At 43.9% G+C, this 18,456-nt stretch overlaps 1 protein-coding gene across 5 annotated transcripts in view; it reads left to right on the forward strand.

Annotated features, from left to right (window-relative positions):
* Positions 1-18,456, forward strand: part of LOC309523675 (low-density lipoprotein receptor-related protein 1) — a 217,355-nt gene that overhangs the window by 25,815 nt on the left and 173,084 nt on the right. For 2 of the 5 annotated variants that reach the window (XM_082207669.1, XM_082207671.1), the window contains exon 2: positions 5,936-6,061. The exons of 2 other annotated variants lie outside the window; for them this stretch is intronic. In XM_082207669.1, the coding sequence (XP_082063795.1) occupies positions 5,936-6,061 (126 nt within the window). The remainder of the gene's footprint in view (positions 1-5,935; positions 6,062-18,456) is intronic. One more of the 5 variants, XM_082207670.1, reaches the window with a different exon arrangement.

An 18,456-nucleotide genomic window follows, 5' to 3' on the forward strand; every position in this document is an offset into this window, starting at 1 on the left:
CCCTGTTGTGGAGTGACAAAGATGAAAACAAGATGCTTACTCTTCCACCTTGCAGTAGAAATAGCAGCTTAGTTCTACTTTTTTGTGCTCTGCCCACAAAAAGTATGTGGGTGTAACTTTGGACTCCTGGAAAAAACGAGTGTAACTTAGGGCTCCTGGGAAGAGCTAAAGGCAGGTTGATTTTGAGCTCTTGTCCATATGAAGTACCTTCTCCTTCTCCCACCTACTTTAATTTTCCTTATCCTTTTGGGGGATAAATCCTGTCTCAGGACTCATGTCCAGAGGTTCCTAGTATCCTCCAAACTCATTTTCTTTTGTTTCACTTTACTTTTTTATTGTTTAGAAAAGGAAGCACTCCATTTTAAATTGCTTCCTGAGAGTGCTGGCTGTCCCAAAGGCTCTGTGCTGCTGCTACAGGATGTGAAAAGTCTGAATATCTTTCCCTTTGGAGGCAAGCACCTTACTTTGTTCCAGTTCCCAAACTTCCTCGAGCATCAGAGTATAATAACTGTGGGTGATATTCAACTAAGTTTTACTTGCTGAAATGAATTAGCATGACTTAGGTCCATTAATTTTAATTGGTCTACTGTGGGTAAACCTTAGTTGAATATCCCTCCAATACGTTATTACTTTGATCAACTAATTCCATGGTAGCCAGTGCTTCCATACTACATGGACTTGAGTAAGATGCTTTTTTGCATTTCTTATACATTGTGCCTTAGAAGTGTATATACATGTGAGTGGCTCTTATATAATTGTAGAATTGTAGAGTTGAAATAAATGTCATTGACTTTTTTTTTAGTATCCAAATGATCCAAACTCAAACTTGTTATGTTGCCCATAGGGCAAATACTAACTTTTGATTCAATATTTGTATTCTGCTTTCTGAACTGTGTTGAGCTCAAATATTATTTATTTATTTATTTATTTATTATACACCGCCAATTTGGCTGGGTTTCCCCAGCTACTCTGGGCAGCTCCCAACCGAATGTTAAAAACACCATACAGCATTAAACATTAAAAACTTCCCTAGTATAGCAGCTTTTAAAAGTAGCAAACTTTTCTATCAATCTAATCTCAAAACCACAATGACATATAAATGAATACACTTGGGGTGTATGGGGTTCAAATGGCAGGGACAAGTTGTTGTTTTTAAGCCTCTCTTTGTCTTTTTTGCCTGCTCCCCACCCCCAACCAACTCCATGGCTAATTTAAATTGTAAGTATCCTGTAAATATCCTATTTTTAATTTGTGTGTGTGTCATGTCTAGTCTAACCTTGGTAGACTACTTGGTTTTGGCCAACCCTATGCATTTTTCTGCTTATGGGATGAATTTTTCATCTCTGGGTCAGTGCATTTCTTGAACACATTAAGCTGCCTTGTGCCAGCTCAGATCATTGGTCCACCTAGCTTAGTGTTATATTCTGTATAGGCTGGCAGCAGCTTTCCAGGATTTGGGAGAGAAAACTTTGCATTCTTACCTGGAAATGGGAGGGATTGAACCTGGGGCCTTGGCACTGAGCCATGGCCTGTTCCTGAAAACGCAGTGTACAGGCTGCCCTGCTCCAGTCCAGGCATGTCATTAATAACTGTTTCTAATGCTACTTGTGGTGTCTGTGCTACTCAGTGGCCATCCATTATGGCTCTACTACATTACATACCCATCTTAATTGTAGTTCACCCTCTATAAGGGACACATTATGTGCATTGCTTCGGGAAATTCCCTGTATTCAGGCACATTTGCGCTGCAGTGCATAAATCAGCAAAGTAGTCTCTCTTTTTCCTTAAGTTGTCATCTGTTACACTAAAGACATTTTAAAGATTTTTATATTCAATGGAAGTGATTTCATCAGATCATTATGATTCCTTACACATTAAACTTTGTGATTGATGTATTTTGTCTCTGTGTGCGTGTATCATCATCATCATCATCATGTTTGAGATGGAAGATAAATACTTACTAAAAAACAAACAAATGCTGCCTTAAACCCTAAACTAGGCCTAGTTTTCTCCAGCTAGGCGATTCTGTTTTTAGACAAGCAGGTAATTGGTCTCATAGCAGAATAGTGCTGGTGTGAATGCCAAGAACAATAGGATAATGTCTGACTTCTGTGTTCCAGACCAGACATAACTGTACCAGATCTCACTTTAATCATTTTTACTAGTTATAAACAGATGGGACATTTCATGGTGCCAAATAATTCTTTCTCTTTTTCAAATGGTTGCTAAAGTGTTGTTGTTGTTGAACAAAACAGAAGTTTATTTCCCTTCTCACAGGTATGAAATTCTTGTTTAGGGGAAATGTGGTTGATTTGCTCCTGTTTTTAAACTTAGTGCTTCAGGTCTGATTCTTCTGTTCATTTTTGGATCAGCTGATCACCTCACTAGATGAATTTAGTGATCATTTTCATACAATGCATATTTTCTTATGGATGCAGGGCTAAGGCTTAACGGAGAGCAGACCAGAAACCCAGGTGGGCTCCAATACTGGAAGTGGATAGGAAAAAAATATATTTTGGGAGGTAAACTGCTAGGCGGCAGGCGGCTCTGCACACCTCACCTCTGCAACTCTTTTTACCTCTTTTACCAGAGGCTCACTGACATTTGAAAAGGGGCTCAATGGGGTTTGCTTTGCGAGAGAGGCTTGGTGGATGTGATTGTCAAAGTTGTGATTGTCAAAGTTATTTTTCTTGATCTTGGGAAGGAAGTTCCCCGAGATAGATAGGTAAATTGGTCATTCCGCTTGGTCCTGGTTAGGCTTCATCTGGAGAACTCTGGTGTGGTATTCAATGGAAGTTTTACTCACAGCAGACCTATTGAAATTAATGGACCTGACTTAGTCAAGTTCATTCATTTCAGTGTGTCTAGTCTGAGTAAATCTTAGCTGAATACCTCCCTCTGTTCAGTTTTGGGCCTTGTCCATTTAAAGACTGTAGAGATAGATTGTTGGAGGAGGTGTGACAGGAAAGCAACAAAGTAATAAAAAGTTTGAAATGTGAGAGCCTTGAATGAAGAGGAAAGCGGGGGGGGGGGGGCATGGGCATGTTCAGACCTGAGGAGGAGAAATAGTAGTTTTCAAATGGGCTTAAGCTACAGGAAGGAAGATTGAAGCTAAGTATTAGGGAAAGTCTTTCTGACTATGAGATTATGCTGGGGAGCATTTTCTCAAGGTTGGTTTTAAAAGCTTTAACAATTGAAGAGTTTAAAGAGAAGCTGGAGAAATACCTGCTTGAGATGATTAAGTTATGGCTAATCTAGCTTCAGTGCAGCAGGAGCCAGTAACTAGATCACAGGTTTTCAAACTTTGCCCTAGTGAGCCAAGTTTTGATCCTTTCCAGTGTTACTGGAGACAAAGTGAATACAGTACATGGATCAGCTAGTGGCAGAAAGGTGGAGTGGCCATTTGTCATGTATGATCTAGCTGAAATTTTTCTGCATTCCAGGGGGTCGGATTAGATGACTTTCAGGTTCCTTCCAGCTCTACAATTCTATGATTCTGTGATCTGTGTCCTGGTAAACCATACATAATGCAGAATGAGGTGGTAGAGTTGTGGACTGTACTATTTCTGGTCACAGAGGTTGTGAATATTCAGAGTATGTGTAAATCTCCCTGCTTGTGATAAATTAGCACATCAAAGAGAGAGGAGGAGCTGTTCTCAACCTTTCCTTAAGTTATATTCCTTAAGATATACTGTATACAAGCAGGTTTTTTTGAGGGAGCAGGAATAAGAGAGGTTGCACCTGACACCTCTCCCTAACGTTCTAGTTTTCTTCTTTCATTGGGCTTTTTTGTTAAGATAATATTCAAAAATGTTATCCCCTCACGTTCAGTCTGTAAGCTAGCCCTATTAATTTCAGTAGCTCTATTCTGAGCCGGTATGCCATACTGCCACCTCCCCTCCTGTATTACAAATTCATATGACCCTTTTACGATCACCAGAGTGCCTTCCAGGAAGGTGCCTGACGATTGTAAAAAGGTTGTGCCAGAGCAGAGGCACTTTGGCACGACCCTTTTATGATAGTCAGGCAAGTTCTTGGAGGGTGCTTTGCCAGTAGTCAAAGGGTTGCACCAAAGTGTGGGATATAAAGATAGATCAGTCAAGTCCAACATTTCCTGTTTGCTAGAATGGGCACACAGAGCTTCAAACAGTCAAACCTCTGGGAGCCACCTCCCTCTGAGTGCGACCAGGTAGATGGGCATGACCCAAATAAAAGGGCTGGGCGCTCAGCCATCTGTCTCTCTCACTCTCTTGGCTCTTCGCCTTCTCTTCACCTGCACATGGTTCATCCTTAACAAAGGATGTAGGCCCATGTTCAATTTAATCTTCAAATGTACCTGTAACTGCAACTTAAGCCTGCCTTCAGATTGCTGCTGAATGTTGTGGGGTGTAAGGGACAGTGATTACATGCTCAATCCCCTCCTTTTCTAGGAGAGATTGTTTATGATCGCCAGGCAAGATCTTGGAGGGCGCTTTGCCAGTAGTCAAAGGGTTGTGCCAAAGCACCTCTGGGAGGCTGTGCCTGCCGCCCCGGGAAGCGGTGAGGAGGCAGCGCCAGGCAAAGCTGCGAGGTGGGGAGCAAGCGAGTGGATGGGGGGTAGGGGTGTAAGCAGGCAAGCGGCAACAGGCGCAGTGCCTACCAGCACCCTTTCCCCAAGAAATAAAGCACTGATTCTGAATAAAACCAGAATATGCCCCCTGCATGTGTAGAGCAAGCCTAAGCGAGGTAACAGCCCCATGGGCTCGTGAGGGTGGAAAATCTAAGTGGCCTCCTTGACAATTGTCTAATAAAATGGACTGCTTTGTTTCCTGATGGCCTAGTCAAGACAGATACAATCTAGGCTGAGGAGAGCTGTGTCAGTATGCCTGCTGTGCCTTTTTAGAGAAGCTCTTGACACATTTGAGGACCAGGCATTTTCAGTATGAGGTCATTTAGTTGACTGCCTCTCCTCCCCAATCCACTCAAAAATAGTTTTTAAATTTGACTAGAACTCTTAATTATTCAAAGCACTGGGCTAGAATAGCCTTTTAGTCCTGAATGTGATGTGGATTCAGATTTCTGATCACCAGAGTATGGCTTGGCATTCAAGAGTGTCCTGTGGGCTGCTGAACTGTCTTTGTGAGCCTCAGACATTGTAGGCTGCAAACAACTTCCCCTGATGGCCGTGAGATTTGAGGAGAGGTGGTAGGCCAAGCTTGAAGCCCTTTCACGTGTACAATTATCAGAGGTTTGAAGGACAAGGTTCCTGCATTTCTGATAGTTTTACAGAATAGGGGTTTTTTTTTATAAGTGCAGTTTGTTCTCCAGGGATGAGAAAAGCTGTTCCTTCTGCAATTTGCTCTTCTACTATACATCTGGGAAACGTACAGGAATCTTATTCTCGTTTGCATATGTTTACCCTAGATACTATTTGATGTGGTGCATAAACATATTGTATCTCCAAAATAAGTGAAATGTCTATTTATCCCTGATGGTTTTGATCTCTGATAGTTGGAAACAATAGCTTGACCTTAGTGAAGCTTGCAAGTTATGAGAGTACAGCTGCTGCTTCTTCCCCACCCCTGTAATACGCCTTCATATCACCAGTAAAATAAAAACTAAAGGGTGCTGAGATCAATGGACCACTTTAGCAAACGGGAAGTGGCTGTGGAGGCAAAACTGTGTGCAAGCCAATGCTTACAGGGAATATGGGAAACAGGAAGTCTTGTCCTGTTAAGAGATCATTTGACCCTGGTGCACTTTCTGCCTGATGTTCATAGCACTCTCTGTATAACTTCCAATATTTAACACACTCAGAATGCCTGACAGATTGCAGATTTGTGAATATATATACATTCCAGTCTAAGCTTTCTAAATGAAGGGGGGGGTGCTTGTAAAGGGAGTTGGGGAGGAAAGAAAAACACAACAAGAAAAAGTGACCCTATTGTTTCTTTAGTAGAAGACTCCTTCAAAGCAAAACCTCCCAATTCCCCGCGTGCGGAGTGGGTGCTGCAGCCTAGACCTACACCGCCCAAAGGGAGAGACCTGAACGCTTGGAACCGACTCAAGGACCAGTCTTTTGGTAGGAAAAAAACATTTTGCACGGATGGCCAGTCACGGTCAGCAGAGCAGAATGACTGCCACATTGTGTTCTCTTTCTGTCTCTCTCTCGTCTCTGTTTTCCCTGTCTCCCACTTCCATCGCAGATTACCCGCAAGCCTGATGTTCTCTGTATAAGCCTGATGTTCTGTATGCTCTTTGGGGACATGTGGGCGGGTGGGGGGAAGAGTCGGGGCTATTGACTTTACTGTATGTCATTTACTGATGTTGAGGACTTGTGGTACTGACAACAACAGATCCCGTTTTGAGTAACTTCTTCTATTTGCACAACTGCCTTGGAATGGGAGAGCCCTTCCTGCCTTCCTATCTGCATTTCCAGGTTTATCCTTGGAGTTGAACTTCCTAGATATTGTGAGTTAGAATGTTCCTGCTATAAGGGATGCTTTGAACTGCAAACTCTCATATAGCAGGTACAACATCGGGCTTAGGGATGGGGAAACTCAAGCCTGCGGGCAAAAAATTGGATGTCTGGGCCTCTCTACCTTGGGACTCTCCCCAGGAGTATACCATTTCCTCAGGTGACACACCTCACTAGGCCTGCTTTGCAGCCTCCTTGGGTGTTTCCCGCTGGCTGCAATGTGTCCTAGAACTCTGGCAGTGCTTCTTGCTTGCCTGGATGGAGGATAGGTAGGAGTTGTGTTGAAACTAGCCTGCTGTACAAAGGTGAAGGTCGCATTTGTGGCTCTCCTCACATTTGTCCCTGCCCTCACCTGCCACTGACATCTGGCCCTTGGAAGGGTGTCCAGAAAGGAAGGAGGTTCCTTGTCCTGCAGTTGGTTAACAGGGGTAGTTTGACTGTCCCATTGAGTTTGGCTGTCCCTGTGCTCAGAAATGAAGCTGCAAGTGACAGGCCTTAGAGGCATTTCCTGGTTTGTTTTTTCCCCAGCAAGCGAGAGAGTGCTTGTTTGTTGGTCGCCTTCATCCTCCTGCTCTGGATGCACGACATCGCTGTGTGAGAGCTTTATTCATCAGAAATGCCTACTGCTTCCTTGCTTTCCTGCTTTGCTCCTGCCAAAAGCCAGTGGTGCTGGAGCACAGTAGCTGAGTTTTTGAAAAGGCTGTGTCTGGGTTTATTTAGTTTGTAAATGGGAGAGTTGTTCTGAGTCCTAGAGTGCCTGGGTGGCAGAGTAGAAGATTTAGCAAGGCCAGAATTTGCAAAATTTCCAGCATGTTTTATTTATTTGATTTTTGCAGGTTGCATTTATTTAGAGGAAAACCACACAAGATGTCTTGGCTAGGGGCTTATTGGTCACCGTTGCTGCTGTTGTTTAAATATGTTCAATGCTTCTTCCAGCTTTGCTTCCAGAGCTCATTTGAGTTTCAAGATATACTGCTGGTTCATTTTAAATAAATTCCTGAAGAATAACTTCACACATTGCTGGTAAAGGAGGCAAGGTTGAGGTTGCAGTGGCAGAGCTATTAAGGGGATTTTGCTGGTTTCTGTTCCTCACTGTGGCAGCCAACTCTCTGCCTTTGTGCGGCTTTGGTATGATTCTCCATGACCCATGTGAAACCAAAGGCAGTTTTCCACCTTGCTTTGAAGGACATAGGTGTTCTGTCACAAGCACTTTAAAGAACCATGAAGTTGCTTTGTGGTTGTTGCTTTGGCATAGCCTACATGTGCCCAAGTGACTGGTGGATTTAGAAAACTGGGAAACTGCTTTAGCTTACAAGTCCTGCCTTTTATGCTCCAGTGGATGGAGAATTGGATGGAGACTTGTGGTTGGCTCTATCCCTTGGTCATGGTTTCTCTGAGTCATCATACACAAATTGTCTCTCTTGACTTGGATTTCTTGCTTGTAGGAGAGGAATAACCATGGCCCACAGGTTGGTAATAAGGTTAGAGGGAGAAAGGAAATTATAGTATCCATCCTGATAACATCAAACTGGCAACATTAGATATAGGTGGCTGCACAATTTTACCCAAAAAGGTTCTTAGCAAACCATCCCTTTGGGGAACAGACAGGGCGAAGCAGAATATATAAGTGCACACGATCACAGTGTGACCTTATGACCTTTGACAGCTTCACCCTTGTCCTTTTAATTATCCCAGTGATTTTAAATCTGTTTTATACTGTGATGCCAATAAAGGTATTTGATTTGATTTGATTTAGGTGACTGTAGATGGAGTATCTTCTACTTGAATTACCTGCTTGCGTTTCCACAAAGGAGCAAAATAGTTGCTGTTCTTGATAATAGAAGGTGTGAAGTGAGGGCGCTCTTTGGGTATCATGGCATATATGACAGGAGTGAAAATGAACAGTCCCACCGCTGCTTAGGAAGCAAATGTGGGTAGTGGTGGAAATTTTCCAAAAGGCCCTTGTGCAAGGGAGCACATGTACCTCTTAGTCTTCCAGAACAACATGCCCTTGCTTCAGACCGAGGCACATGAGCATGGCCTGCCTTCAAGGTTGGCTCTGTGGCGTTTGTACAAAGCAGGAGCGGACATCTGTTTGCCTTGAACAAAGCTGTGCAGAGTGTTCAGCCCAAGTGGCAATTTGCTCCAGAGTACATGGCCAGCAATGTTTCGTCAATGTGCAGAAGTGGTACAATTCTTCATAGTAAATTGATTTGTGTCAATGTCCATTATAGTCAAGGTAGGTAGTTTTAGGGACACGGGTGGCACAGAGCCTAGGGCTTGCCGATCAGAAGGTTGGCAGTTTGAATCCCCGCGACGGGGTGAGCTCCCGTTGCTCGGTCCTTGCTCCTGCCAACCTAGCAGTTCGAAAGCAAAGTGTAAGTAGATAAATAGGTACCACTCCAGCGGGAAGGTAAATGGCGTTTCCGTGCGCTGCTCTGGTTCGCCAGAAGTGGCTTAGTCATGCTGGCCACATGACCTGGAAGCTGTATGCTGGCTCCCTCGGCCAATAAAGCAAAATGAGTGTCGCAACCCCAGAGTCGTTTGCGACTGGACCTAATGGTCAGGGGTTCCTTTACCTTTACCTTTTAGGGAGTTTTAAGATTAAAAAAGAAATCATACCTGCTGAATGCTGTTGCCTTGCAATGTCATTCTGTTAGCTGTTCCTCCTCAGCACAAGTGGAACTGGGCTGGATGGACCTGCTTAGTTTTATTATGCAATTTGTGTAGCTGATGGGACATGATCTGCGCTAGCAATAACAACAAACCTTGGCTTGGAGTAGCAACTCCTGGGACACACAATAATTTCTCCTTCCTCTCTATTGCAGGACTTTTGCAGTTTGGGTGACACTTGGCTTTTATACACTGTGGGTCTGTTTACTGAGTCTTTTGGCTCCTTGGTTTTATCCCAGGCACCAGTCCTTGCATCTGAAATGCCTCATTCTTGCTTCAGCTGCTGCATAAGAATGATCTTCTCGTTGTCTGCGCCTGGGTAAAGGGATGGGCTGCCACAAAATGTGAAATGTAGGAGAATATGAGAGGCCTCTGGGAGCTTTTTGCATAGGGCTTTTGCTCTTTTAGATGTTTTTGACATCCAACCAGACTAGTAGGACAGATTCATAGTTAAGACTTCACATCCTTTTATATTGAGGAAATATGACTATTTGGACACAACAATTCTGTACCAGTTCTCTCTTCTTCTCCCTGCTGTGCGCTGAAGATTGGGGGGAAAGGACTTTAAGGATGGGTTCCTGTCATAGGCATAGCCATGATTTTTGTTGGGGTGGGGGCAGGCTCTTGTTAGGGGAAGTAAAACCTCAGATTTGTATTTATTGATTTTGATGACGGGGGGGGGGGGGCAGCTGCCCACCTTGGCTATGCCCATGGTTCCTGTTACAACAGTCTTTCCTGTGGTCCTGAACTGTGAGCCTTGGATCGTGCTAATTTACCCTGTGCTGTTCCTGAAGCAATTCAAGGGCAGGTCTAAGGGTTTTTAACAATCCTATTTTAACATATCCGTAACAAAGGGTTTAAAAATAAAATCAGAATTCTCCCAATTAAGGGAATGCAATGGAAGCCATTTGCGAAGGTGCAGCAACTGGAACTGTGCAGGATTGGATCTTTCTACTTAACAGCTGTTAAACAGGAGGATATGATCCTGTGTGGTGGTGCTCCTATGTTAGCAGCTTACCTCTGTGCAAGGGAAGTTGCTTGTGAAGGTTCAGCGCTGCACAGGATCAGATCCTCCTGCTTGACGGGATCTTATCCTGCTTCTCACTTCAGAGGGTGATAAGTAAGCGTGGCCTAGTGGGAAAGGAAATCCCCCCCCTTTCTCTTGCAAAGAGGAAGCTGCCCATTAGTTTGCCCCATTTTTTTGCATTTTTTCCTTGTTCTCACTCACCCCTGCCTCTCCTTCCTTCCTTCCACCCACCCTGGGTGGATCTGGCCTGCTCAGCCCGATCTGTAGCAATCTGGGTATGTCTCAACCTGACTCAACCAAGGTCTGAATCCCCCCAAATAGGCCTGATTTGTCTTGGGGTCCAGGCCTCAGCCAAATCCAGTACACGCCACTTCCCAGCCCAGCAGTGCCCTCCCCACCCACAACAGTGTTATGATTGTTTGGCAGGATTTATTGTTGTTGTTGTTGTTGTTGTTGTTGTTGTTGTTGTTGTTGTTGTTATTATTATTATTGCTTTAAATGTATCTGTATTGCATTAGTTGCCTAAAGACGTTGGCTAGGACGTGATGGGGGTTGTACAAACACTTTGTAAATTACAGGTCACTTCCCAGCTGGACTTTGGGAGGTGATCCTTCGGTGGCATTTGGTGTAGGAGGCATTCCCTTCCCTTAGAATCATAGAATCATAGAATCATAGAATCATAGAGTTGGAAGAGACCACAAGGGCCATCGAGTCCAACCCCCTGCCAAGCAGGAAACACCATCAGAGTGTTCTCCTTCTCCTCTCCATGGGTAGAGGGAAGAAAATAACATATTTTGGAAGATGGATCCTTCAGTATATTTACAGTACCATATGACTTGTTTCTTCTTGCAGTTTGTTTTAGCCTTTGCTACCTTGTGTGCGTCATAAATTGATGAGAACTGTAGTTTGCAGCCAGTCCTGAAGCTCAGTTAAGCCCCAAAATGAGGTTAATAGAGGCAAATCAATTTCATGAATGGAAGGTTCAGGAAGTATTCAGAGAATCACAGAATTGTAGAGTTGAAAGGGATTATGAGGGTCATCTAGTCCAACCCCCCTGCATTGCAGGAATCTTTTGCCCAATTTTGGGCTTGAACTCATGACCCTGAGATTAAGAGTCTCATGTTCTACTAACTGAGCTATATTTTCTTTGCCTCTGAAACCTTTTATTTCACTTTAAATTATGAAGCTAATGAAGTCTCTCTGCTGCACTATAATTAATATAAAGCAAAAACTTGTCCGGAGAGGGACGCTACCAGTCCCATCCCAGAGAAGATGAAAATCAGGGCCTAACATTTTGGTAATTTTAAAAATTATAAGGCACTTTTGGTCAGATCATTAGAATTCTGCAGAGATTCTGCTTGGTTGACAGCATATCAAATTTTTTTCACCCCTCCCCCCGGCTTCAATTCTGATCCATCTGTACAACGAAGATAAGTTGTGTTTTGCTTATATGCCTTTATCTTGCTAACATCTACCCCACCAGTGTGGTGTAGTGGTTAAGAGCGGCAGTCTCGTAATCTGGGGAACCGGGTTCGCGTCTCCGCTCCTCCACATGCAGCTGCTGGGTGACCTTGGGCCAGTCATACTTCTCTGAAGTCTCTCAGCCCCACTCACCTCACAGAGTGTTTGTTGTGGGGGAGGAAGGGAAAGGAGAATGCTAGCCGCTTTGAGACTCCTTCGGGTAGTGATAAAGCGGGATATCAAATCCAAACCTCCTCTTCTTCTTCTTCTTCTTCTTCTTCTTCTTCTTCTTCCCACGTGTCAAGACAGGACATCGTCTTTGCAGTTTTCACACATATATATGTATGAAAGGGGTAGAACATCTGCTTTGCAAGCTGAAGGTCCCAGCTTCAATTCTTGTATCTCTGAAACCCCAGCCAGTCTGTGTAGGGCATCAGTACTTAGACAGATCAATAGTCTGACTTGGTTTGTTGCAGTTTTCCTGCCTTGCTACAGCACACAGTACAGAACTGGATCCTGTTGCAGCCTTGTAGGGGTGGGGGTTTATATTGAGGAATGGTTCATGTTCAACAACAGGATTAAATGTCACAAGGCCAACAACTTGATTTACAGGATACCAGCATGAAGAATGTTAAACAAGTGTTAACTTCCGTTCTGCTAGGTGGCTTAAAGGAGGGTGTTGCTTATTTTGTTGTACATGCACTTGCTGTCACGGATTGTTTGGACGCAGAGGAATGATGGGAGGAACCAGCTGAGGAACTACCAAGGGAAGAAGACGCAGTGCCTGGGGAGTGGTGGTGGGACAATGATGAGTGGTCACAGGGAGAAGAGGGAGAAGACTAGGAAGAGGTGTCTGAAGATGAAGAGGTAAAAGGGCTTAGTGAGCTGAGAGAGTCAGTGGCAGAAAGAGGTCCGGAATCAGAAACTGAAGCAAGTGGGGCGGGGGTGTGTGTGCCAAAAGGCAGAGACGAGTCAGGCTGGTGAAGAAGCCGGGATGTCTCTCCCTTCTGCTCAGACAAGCTCCCTTCCCAATGGTTTCCCAGGACCAGAAGAGATACCAAGAGGGAGATGCAGGCGCAGTCCCCGATTGGTTGGGAAAAGCCCTGGAGAAGAGAGGGCTTATACACCTGTGGGAAGGTGGGGACTTTCACTCTCAGCAACTGTTTCATGGGGAAAGACCTAAGGGGGGGGGTGAGTTGCTGTGCTTATTAGGCCCGACACTCTGCCAAGTCTGTGAAACTTGTGTGTTTGCTGACAAAGAGTTAACTTGGAACATTGGCTCACTCTTCTTTGACACTTGCTAATGTTTAACTCTTATCGCAAGTCAGGCCATTGGCCTGTCTAGCTCAGCAAGGTCAAGTGACTGGCAGTGGCTCTCCAGGGCTTTCTATTTCCTAGCCATACCTGAAGATCCTATGGATTGAGACTGGGGCCTTTTTCATGTAAAGCATGTGGTCTGTCAGTGAGCTGTGGCCAGCGTTCAAAACTCCCATTGTTCTGGGCACGTTTTGCAACAGGGAATTTCATTAATGCGAGAAGTTTCTGAGCTCTGGGCGCAGTACTGAGTCTAAGATTCCAGATTAAAATTGCCACTGCTGCTTCCAGCAGGAAGGAGGACCTTTTCCTGCCACCCCACTTCCAGCCACTCTCTGAAGACTGGAGAAGGGACCCTCATAAGGATATTAGGGGGGCGGGATAGGTGAAGTGTGGCTTTGTTTTTTGCAGTATTCAGATGATGACTAGATTATGTGAAAAATGAACATAAGATTGTAGCTGCAGTTCATTCATTTTCAGCTTTGTATTCTTGTTATAAAAAAAGCACACCTAGATACTCCATAGCAGAGCCCTTATCCTAGGTTTAAGGTACCATTTAGCTCCTTGCTTTTCTATCTCAGTTTCTAACCCTGGCTGTGGCCCTTCCATTGATCTCTGTTACATGTTCATTGCAACCATGCTGGTTGACATCCTGTTCCTGGAAGACAAAAAGAAGGTAATTACTTGCATTATCACAGTAAGGCCCCATCGGCATTATATATTTAAATTAGTATCTTTCATTACCCTTAGCAAGCAACAGTTCCTAGAAATCCTTGAGGAAGCTATGATTGTTTAAAATGGCAAGATGCAGCTTTAAAGTTATAGTGCAGATGGCCCCTAAGTTTTTAAAAACTGTTGTTGTTGTTGTTAAAATAATAGTGATGATGATGATAATGATGACGATGATAATAATTTTATTGTTTATACCCTGCCCATCTGTCTGGGTTTCCCCAGCCACTCTGGGTGGCTTACATCACATATAAAAATTGTAAAACATTAAACATTAAAAATTTCCCCGATACGGGGTTGCCTTCAGATGTCTTCTAAAAGCCAGGTGGTTGTTTATTTTATTTAATTATTAAGATTTATGTGTTGTAAGCCACCCTTCATCATAAGATCTGAGCATGGCTCACAGAATAAAATACAGGATAAAAACAAGTAAATAAGTAAAACAAAGCAGCAAAACGATAATCCCCACTTCCCACAGACACATTTAAAAGGCTGTAGAATATTAATCAGCTAAAAGGAGAATCTTGATCTAAGAGCAGAAATTATGTGGAATCCATTCCTGTCCTTTACTTCCTGTCCTCTCATTTGCAAGAAACGATGCCTTAGTTTCTAATTTGTACCTTTCCAGCTTTATCTTTGGGCTCTTGCTCCTTAAAATGCCTTCCTCTGTTCCACTGAAGAGCTTGTTCAAAGGGCTTCTTATGCCTTGTCAAGTTGTATTTTAAACTTGTTCATGATAAGCTCATCAGTCTCCTTAATCCTCTTCCTGACTATCTGACTTTTAAAAAAGACTTTCCCACTTACTCTGAAGGAGAAAATTGAGGAATCATCTTGGGCATGGATGATAAACTGTGTGATAGCAGTGAGGTCATCACATTGCTGATAGTAACTCCTGCAAGGGAATGTGCCCACAAACTGGTACAACTGCTGAGTTACTACGATATATCAGGAATGGTATAACCTTTCTTCTCCTCAGGCAGAGTTATAACTTGACCTTCAGAAGTGAGCAGACAACCCCTGAAGAAGAAGAAATAACAGTGGTATCAGGGTTTGCATATGAACCATGGATGTAATAGCTTGTTTGTAGCCCGACCGTGAAATATCTGTATGAATTCTTGGGGCTATGATATTGTTTGTTTCAATTCTTCTTCCCAAACCCCACCCTAATGCCTGCTGAGTGCAATTCACATCACCCTCTGTTCATTCCTGTGAGATATCACTGTGAAATCTTACAGTTACCACAATCAGCGCTGACAGAGCAATCCTGTGCATGGCTAAGCTGAACCACACTGAGTTCAATGGGTCTTATCCCCTGGTGTGTATAGGATTGCAGTTTGAACAAGTCACTGTCTGTTTTAGGTCCCTGTTTAGGTCTCCATTTCTGGCTCACATGAGTATTAATGAACTAGGAGAGCAAATTCCTTTTCACATACTTATTTTTTTATGTAAACGTATGTAACTTTAGAAGAAAGCCACAAAAGTGTATGCTTTAAAGACTTTAACTGGTCTCTGGTAGCATCCTTTAGCTACAGACTTCACTCCACTCTTTCAGCAGACATAAACCTTGATGGAAGAAGGTTTGAAGGCATGTGTGTGAGTGTGGGTAAGAGAGAGAGAGAGAGAGAGAGAGAAAGAAAGAAAGAAAGAAAGAAAGAAAGAAAGAAAGAAAGAATATGCCTGCATGCATGCGAAGGAGATGATTTTTATCAGGATTTATTTTCTCTTGGGGATGGAGGGAGTAGAGCACAGTGTTCTTTTTGGGATACATTACAAAGACATTTCCGTTGCACATTCCTCCCTGTATCTGTAACCTTTTAAAGGAAGAAAAGAGCAGTGTTGATTTAGGGAAAACAAAAAACAAAAACTCAGGCTATGTGAGATGCTTATGAGCTTCTTTCTAACTTGTGATTAGTCAGTACCACTTCCTACCCAGAGTTGTAGTCCTCAGACTCCTTAACATTTTAGGAGTGAGGTACTTTCTTATCAATGCTGTCTTCTTTTGAAGCAGCTAGCTAGGATGGGCAGCTCTCTTTTGGAGCTGATGTGTTGATTGAGTTGGTGAATGTGTCAGTTCAGATGTGAGAGTCTGTGTCCATGTGCTCTTCCTTTTCACTCTTGTGACCTTTTTTCCATTCTACATTGTATCTTAAGCCACAGTTTCCTGAGATGTTCAAACCAAGAGAGCAGGTTCTGAGTGACCCCTTTGATCCAGCCTATTAAACTATGGTTGGACATCACAGAAAGTGGTTTTGAGACAGTTTTATGGACGTATTATATGGTATTAAGGAAGGCAAGAGAGGGGAAAGAGGAGTATGCAGTGTGCTCCTGATTCAGCAAAGCAACTTTTTTTTGACCAGGATTGTTAAGTTTGAACTGAGCAGTTCAGGGAGGTAGCTTTGCTGGTGTTCCATAGTTTGAGCCTTGGGGTGGAATTCTGCTAATAAGTCCTGACAGCATAAGCTCTGCACAAGGACTTTGACTTACATAGTGAGACTTTCTCGCTCCCCCGTTCCCTCAAAATTGTCTTGGAAAGGGAATTGGAAGAGTCCCTTGAGCAGCACACGGAGGGAGGAGAGATGAGATTGTTGAGTCTGGCAAACCAAAATGTTTGCCCTGATGGAATGATAGGTATTGTATGACACTGAATTCCTCCTTTGGAGATTCACATCCTCTGTTCTGAGGATCATACCATTTCATTCTCAGTCCCCATACAACAGTGTTGTATCACCATTGCATTGGGATATCAACTGAGCATGGGCTTAATTAGGCTCTGTGCAGTATTCCAATTTGATCCACGAGGCTGTTTTCTCCATACCATGCCCACCCGCCCTACACCTCAAGTAGGCAAGTAGAGATAATAATAGAATTGTAGAGTTGGAAGGAACCACGAGAGTCACCAAGTCCAACCTCCCCTACAATACAGTAATCTTTTGCCCGACATGGGGCGCGAACCCAAGACCCTGAGATGAGGAGTCTCATGCTCTAGCCACTATGATATCTCAGTCCATCTAGCTACTAAAGTACAGCTGAAAGCTTTAAAGTATGTTCCTACTGGTTCAGCTAATAGGTGGTGTGAGCAAGCCCACTGGGATTGACTGTGCTGGGGAGTTCCCCATAGCACAGCCAGCCGCTGCAGAAAGCAGGACTTGAAGTTTGTGCCTATAGGTGGTAACTTCAAGCCTACTGGTATTGCCTGTACTGCTCACTTCCCCTGGGGAACTCTGTGTAGTACAGCTGATCCCAGCCCAAATCTGAGTTTCAAATCAGTCCTAATCAACTGATCAGCAGTCATTTCAAGCCCTGTTGTTAGGCTTGGCTTTTCTTTTTTAGCATGGAAAAAAAATGGGCTTAGCCAGGATTTCTGTTGGGAGGGGTAGAACCGACGTGATTGGTCAGTTAGTTGATTATTTGTATTTTCTTACTTGATCGGGGGGGGGGTTGCCCCCCATGGCTACACCCATGGTTGTACCCTACTAATGGACACATTTGAATCTTATGGACCTAAATTAGTCATGCCCATTAATTTTGGTGGATCCACACTTGAGTATAACATAGCACACTTGGTTCTGTGGGATTGTATCCAATTAATGCCCCATTCTGGGTGCACATGCTATCCCAGCTTGAGCCATATAGTCTCATTTCACCCAGCTGCTAAGTCAATTTTCCTGCCAGATGTTGAGCAGGGGAGAAAAAGCTGCTTTATTTGAAATGAGAGTTACAGCAGGCCTATATTTAACATTTTTGGTGGATATTTCACTGGCAATATTGTACCTTTCAGCAGCAGGAGTTCTTCTGCTTGATTGTAGAAAGGGGGGGGGAGGGTAGATAACTGGAGAGGGTCCTACGTGGTGTAAAACATTGATGGCATTCTGCATCATTTTTACAAGCCTCCGAGCTCCTTCCCTTTCTTAGCTTGCAGAAAGAAATAATGTTTCATGTCTCCTGGAAGCTGTTGCTGTGTTAGTAGACCCATGGGTGGGAAACCCATTTTCAGCTTGAAGACTGCATTCTGCTACAGGCAATCTTCTGGGGCCAGCAAGCCAGAGGTGGATGTGGTGAGAGAAAAAAAATATGTGTGTGGCCAGAGGCACAAGTGGGTGGAGCAATGAATATGACTCTTACCTTACAGTAGGCTATAATTCAGCCGCACAAAAATCAAGAGGTTTCTACATGCCCACACCCACTTACATCTCTCCCATCTTCCACCCAGACATGCAAAAAGCATGATCACAGTTTGAAAACACATTGTAGCCAGGCAAAACCACTCAAAAAAGCAGAGAGCAAAACTGGCAGGGGGTGTGGCAGTGGGGTGGCTTTGGCCTAGGAGAGTCCCGAGGGCTGGGCAGAGAGTGTTAAAGGGCTGCCTTCGGCCCCTGCGCCTGAGATTCTCTACTCCTGCTGTACACAATCTGGTCTTATACATGTGGGATTTCCAGATGGGGAAATGTTTGGAATGTGCTGTTCTTGCAGAGTCTTATTCCTGGAGATTCAGACTTACATTTACTGTCAAATCATTATTTTGCAAGCAACCTCTGCAAATCAGAAAATGCAGTTCTCTTTGCCGTCCCGTTCCAGAGTGCTGTTGCAACAGAATGTGAGCAGAGGGGCTTGTGGTTATGGGAGGGGTGTCAGAGGCACCTCTTTTGGATTGTTCCCTCCATATCCTGCCCCCCCCCAATGACACACTGCTGACTCCTACACATTTTCCTCCCTTTCCCCTTTAATTAATTTACTGTGTGCTTCCTCTCTAAAGTGCTGGGAGAGCACACACATAGACCAGTGGAGAATGGTGTGC

Source organism: Podarcis vaucheri (genome assembly GCF_965113315.1).
Source record: "Podarcis vaucheri genome assembly, chromosome: 2".
NCBI classification, from domain to species: Eukaryota; Metazoa; Chordata; class Lepidosauria; order Squamata; family Lacertidae; genus Podarcis; species Podarcis vaucheri.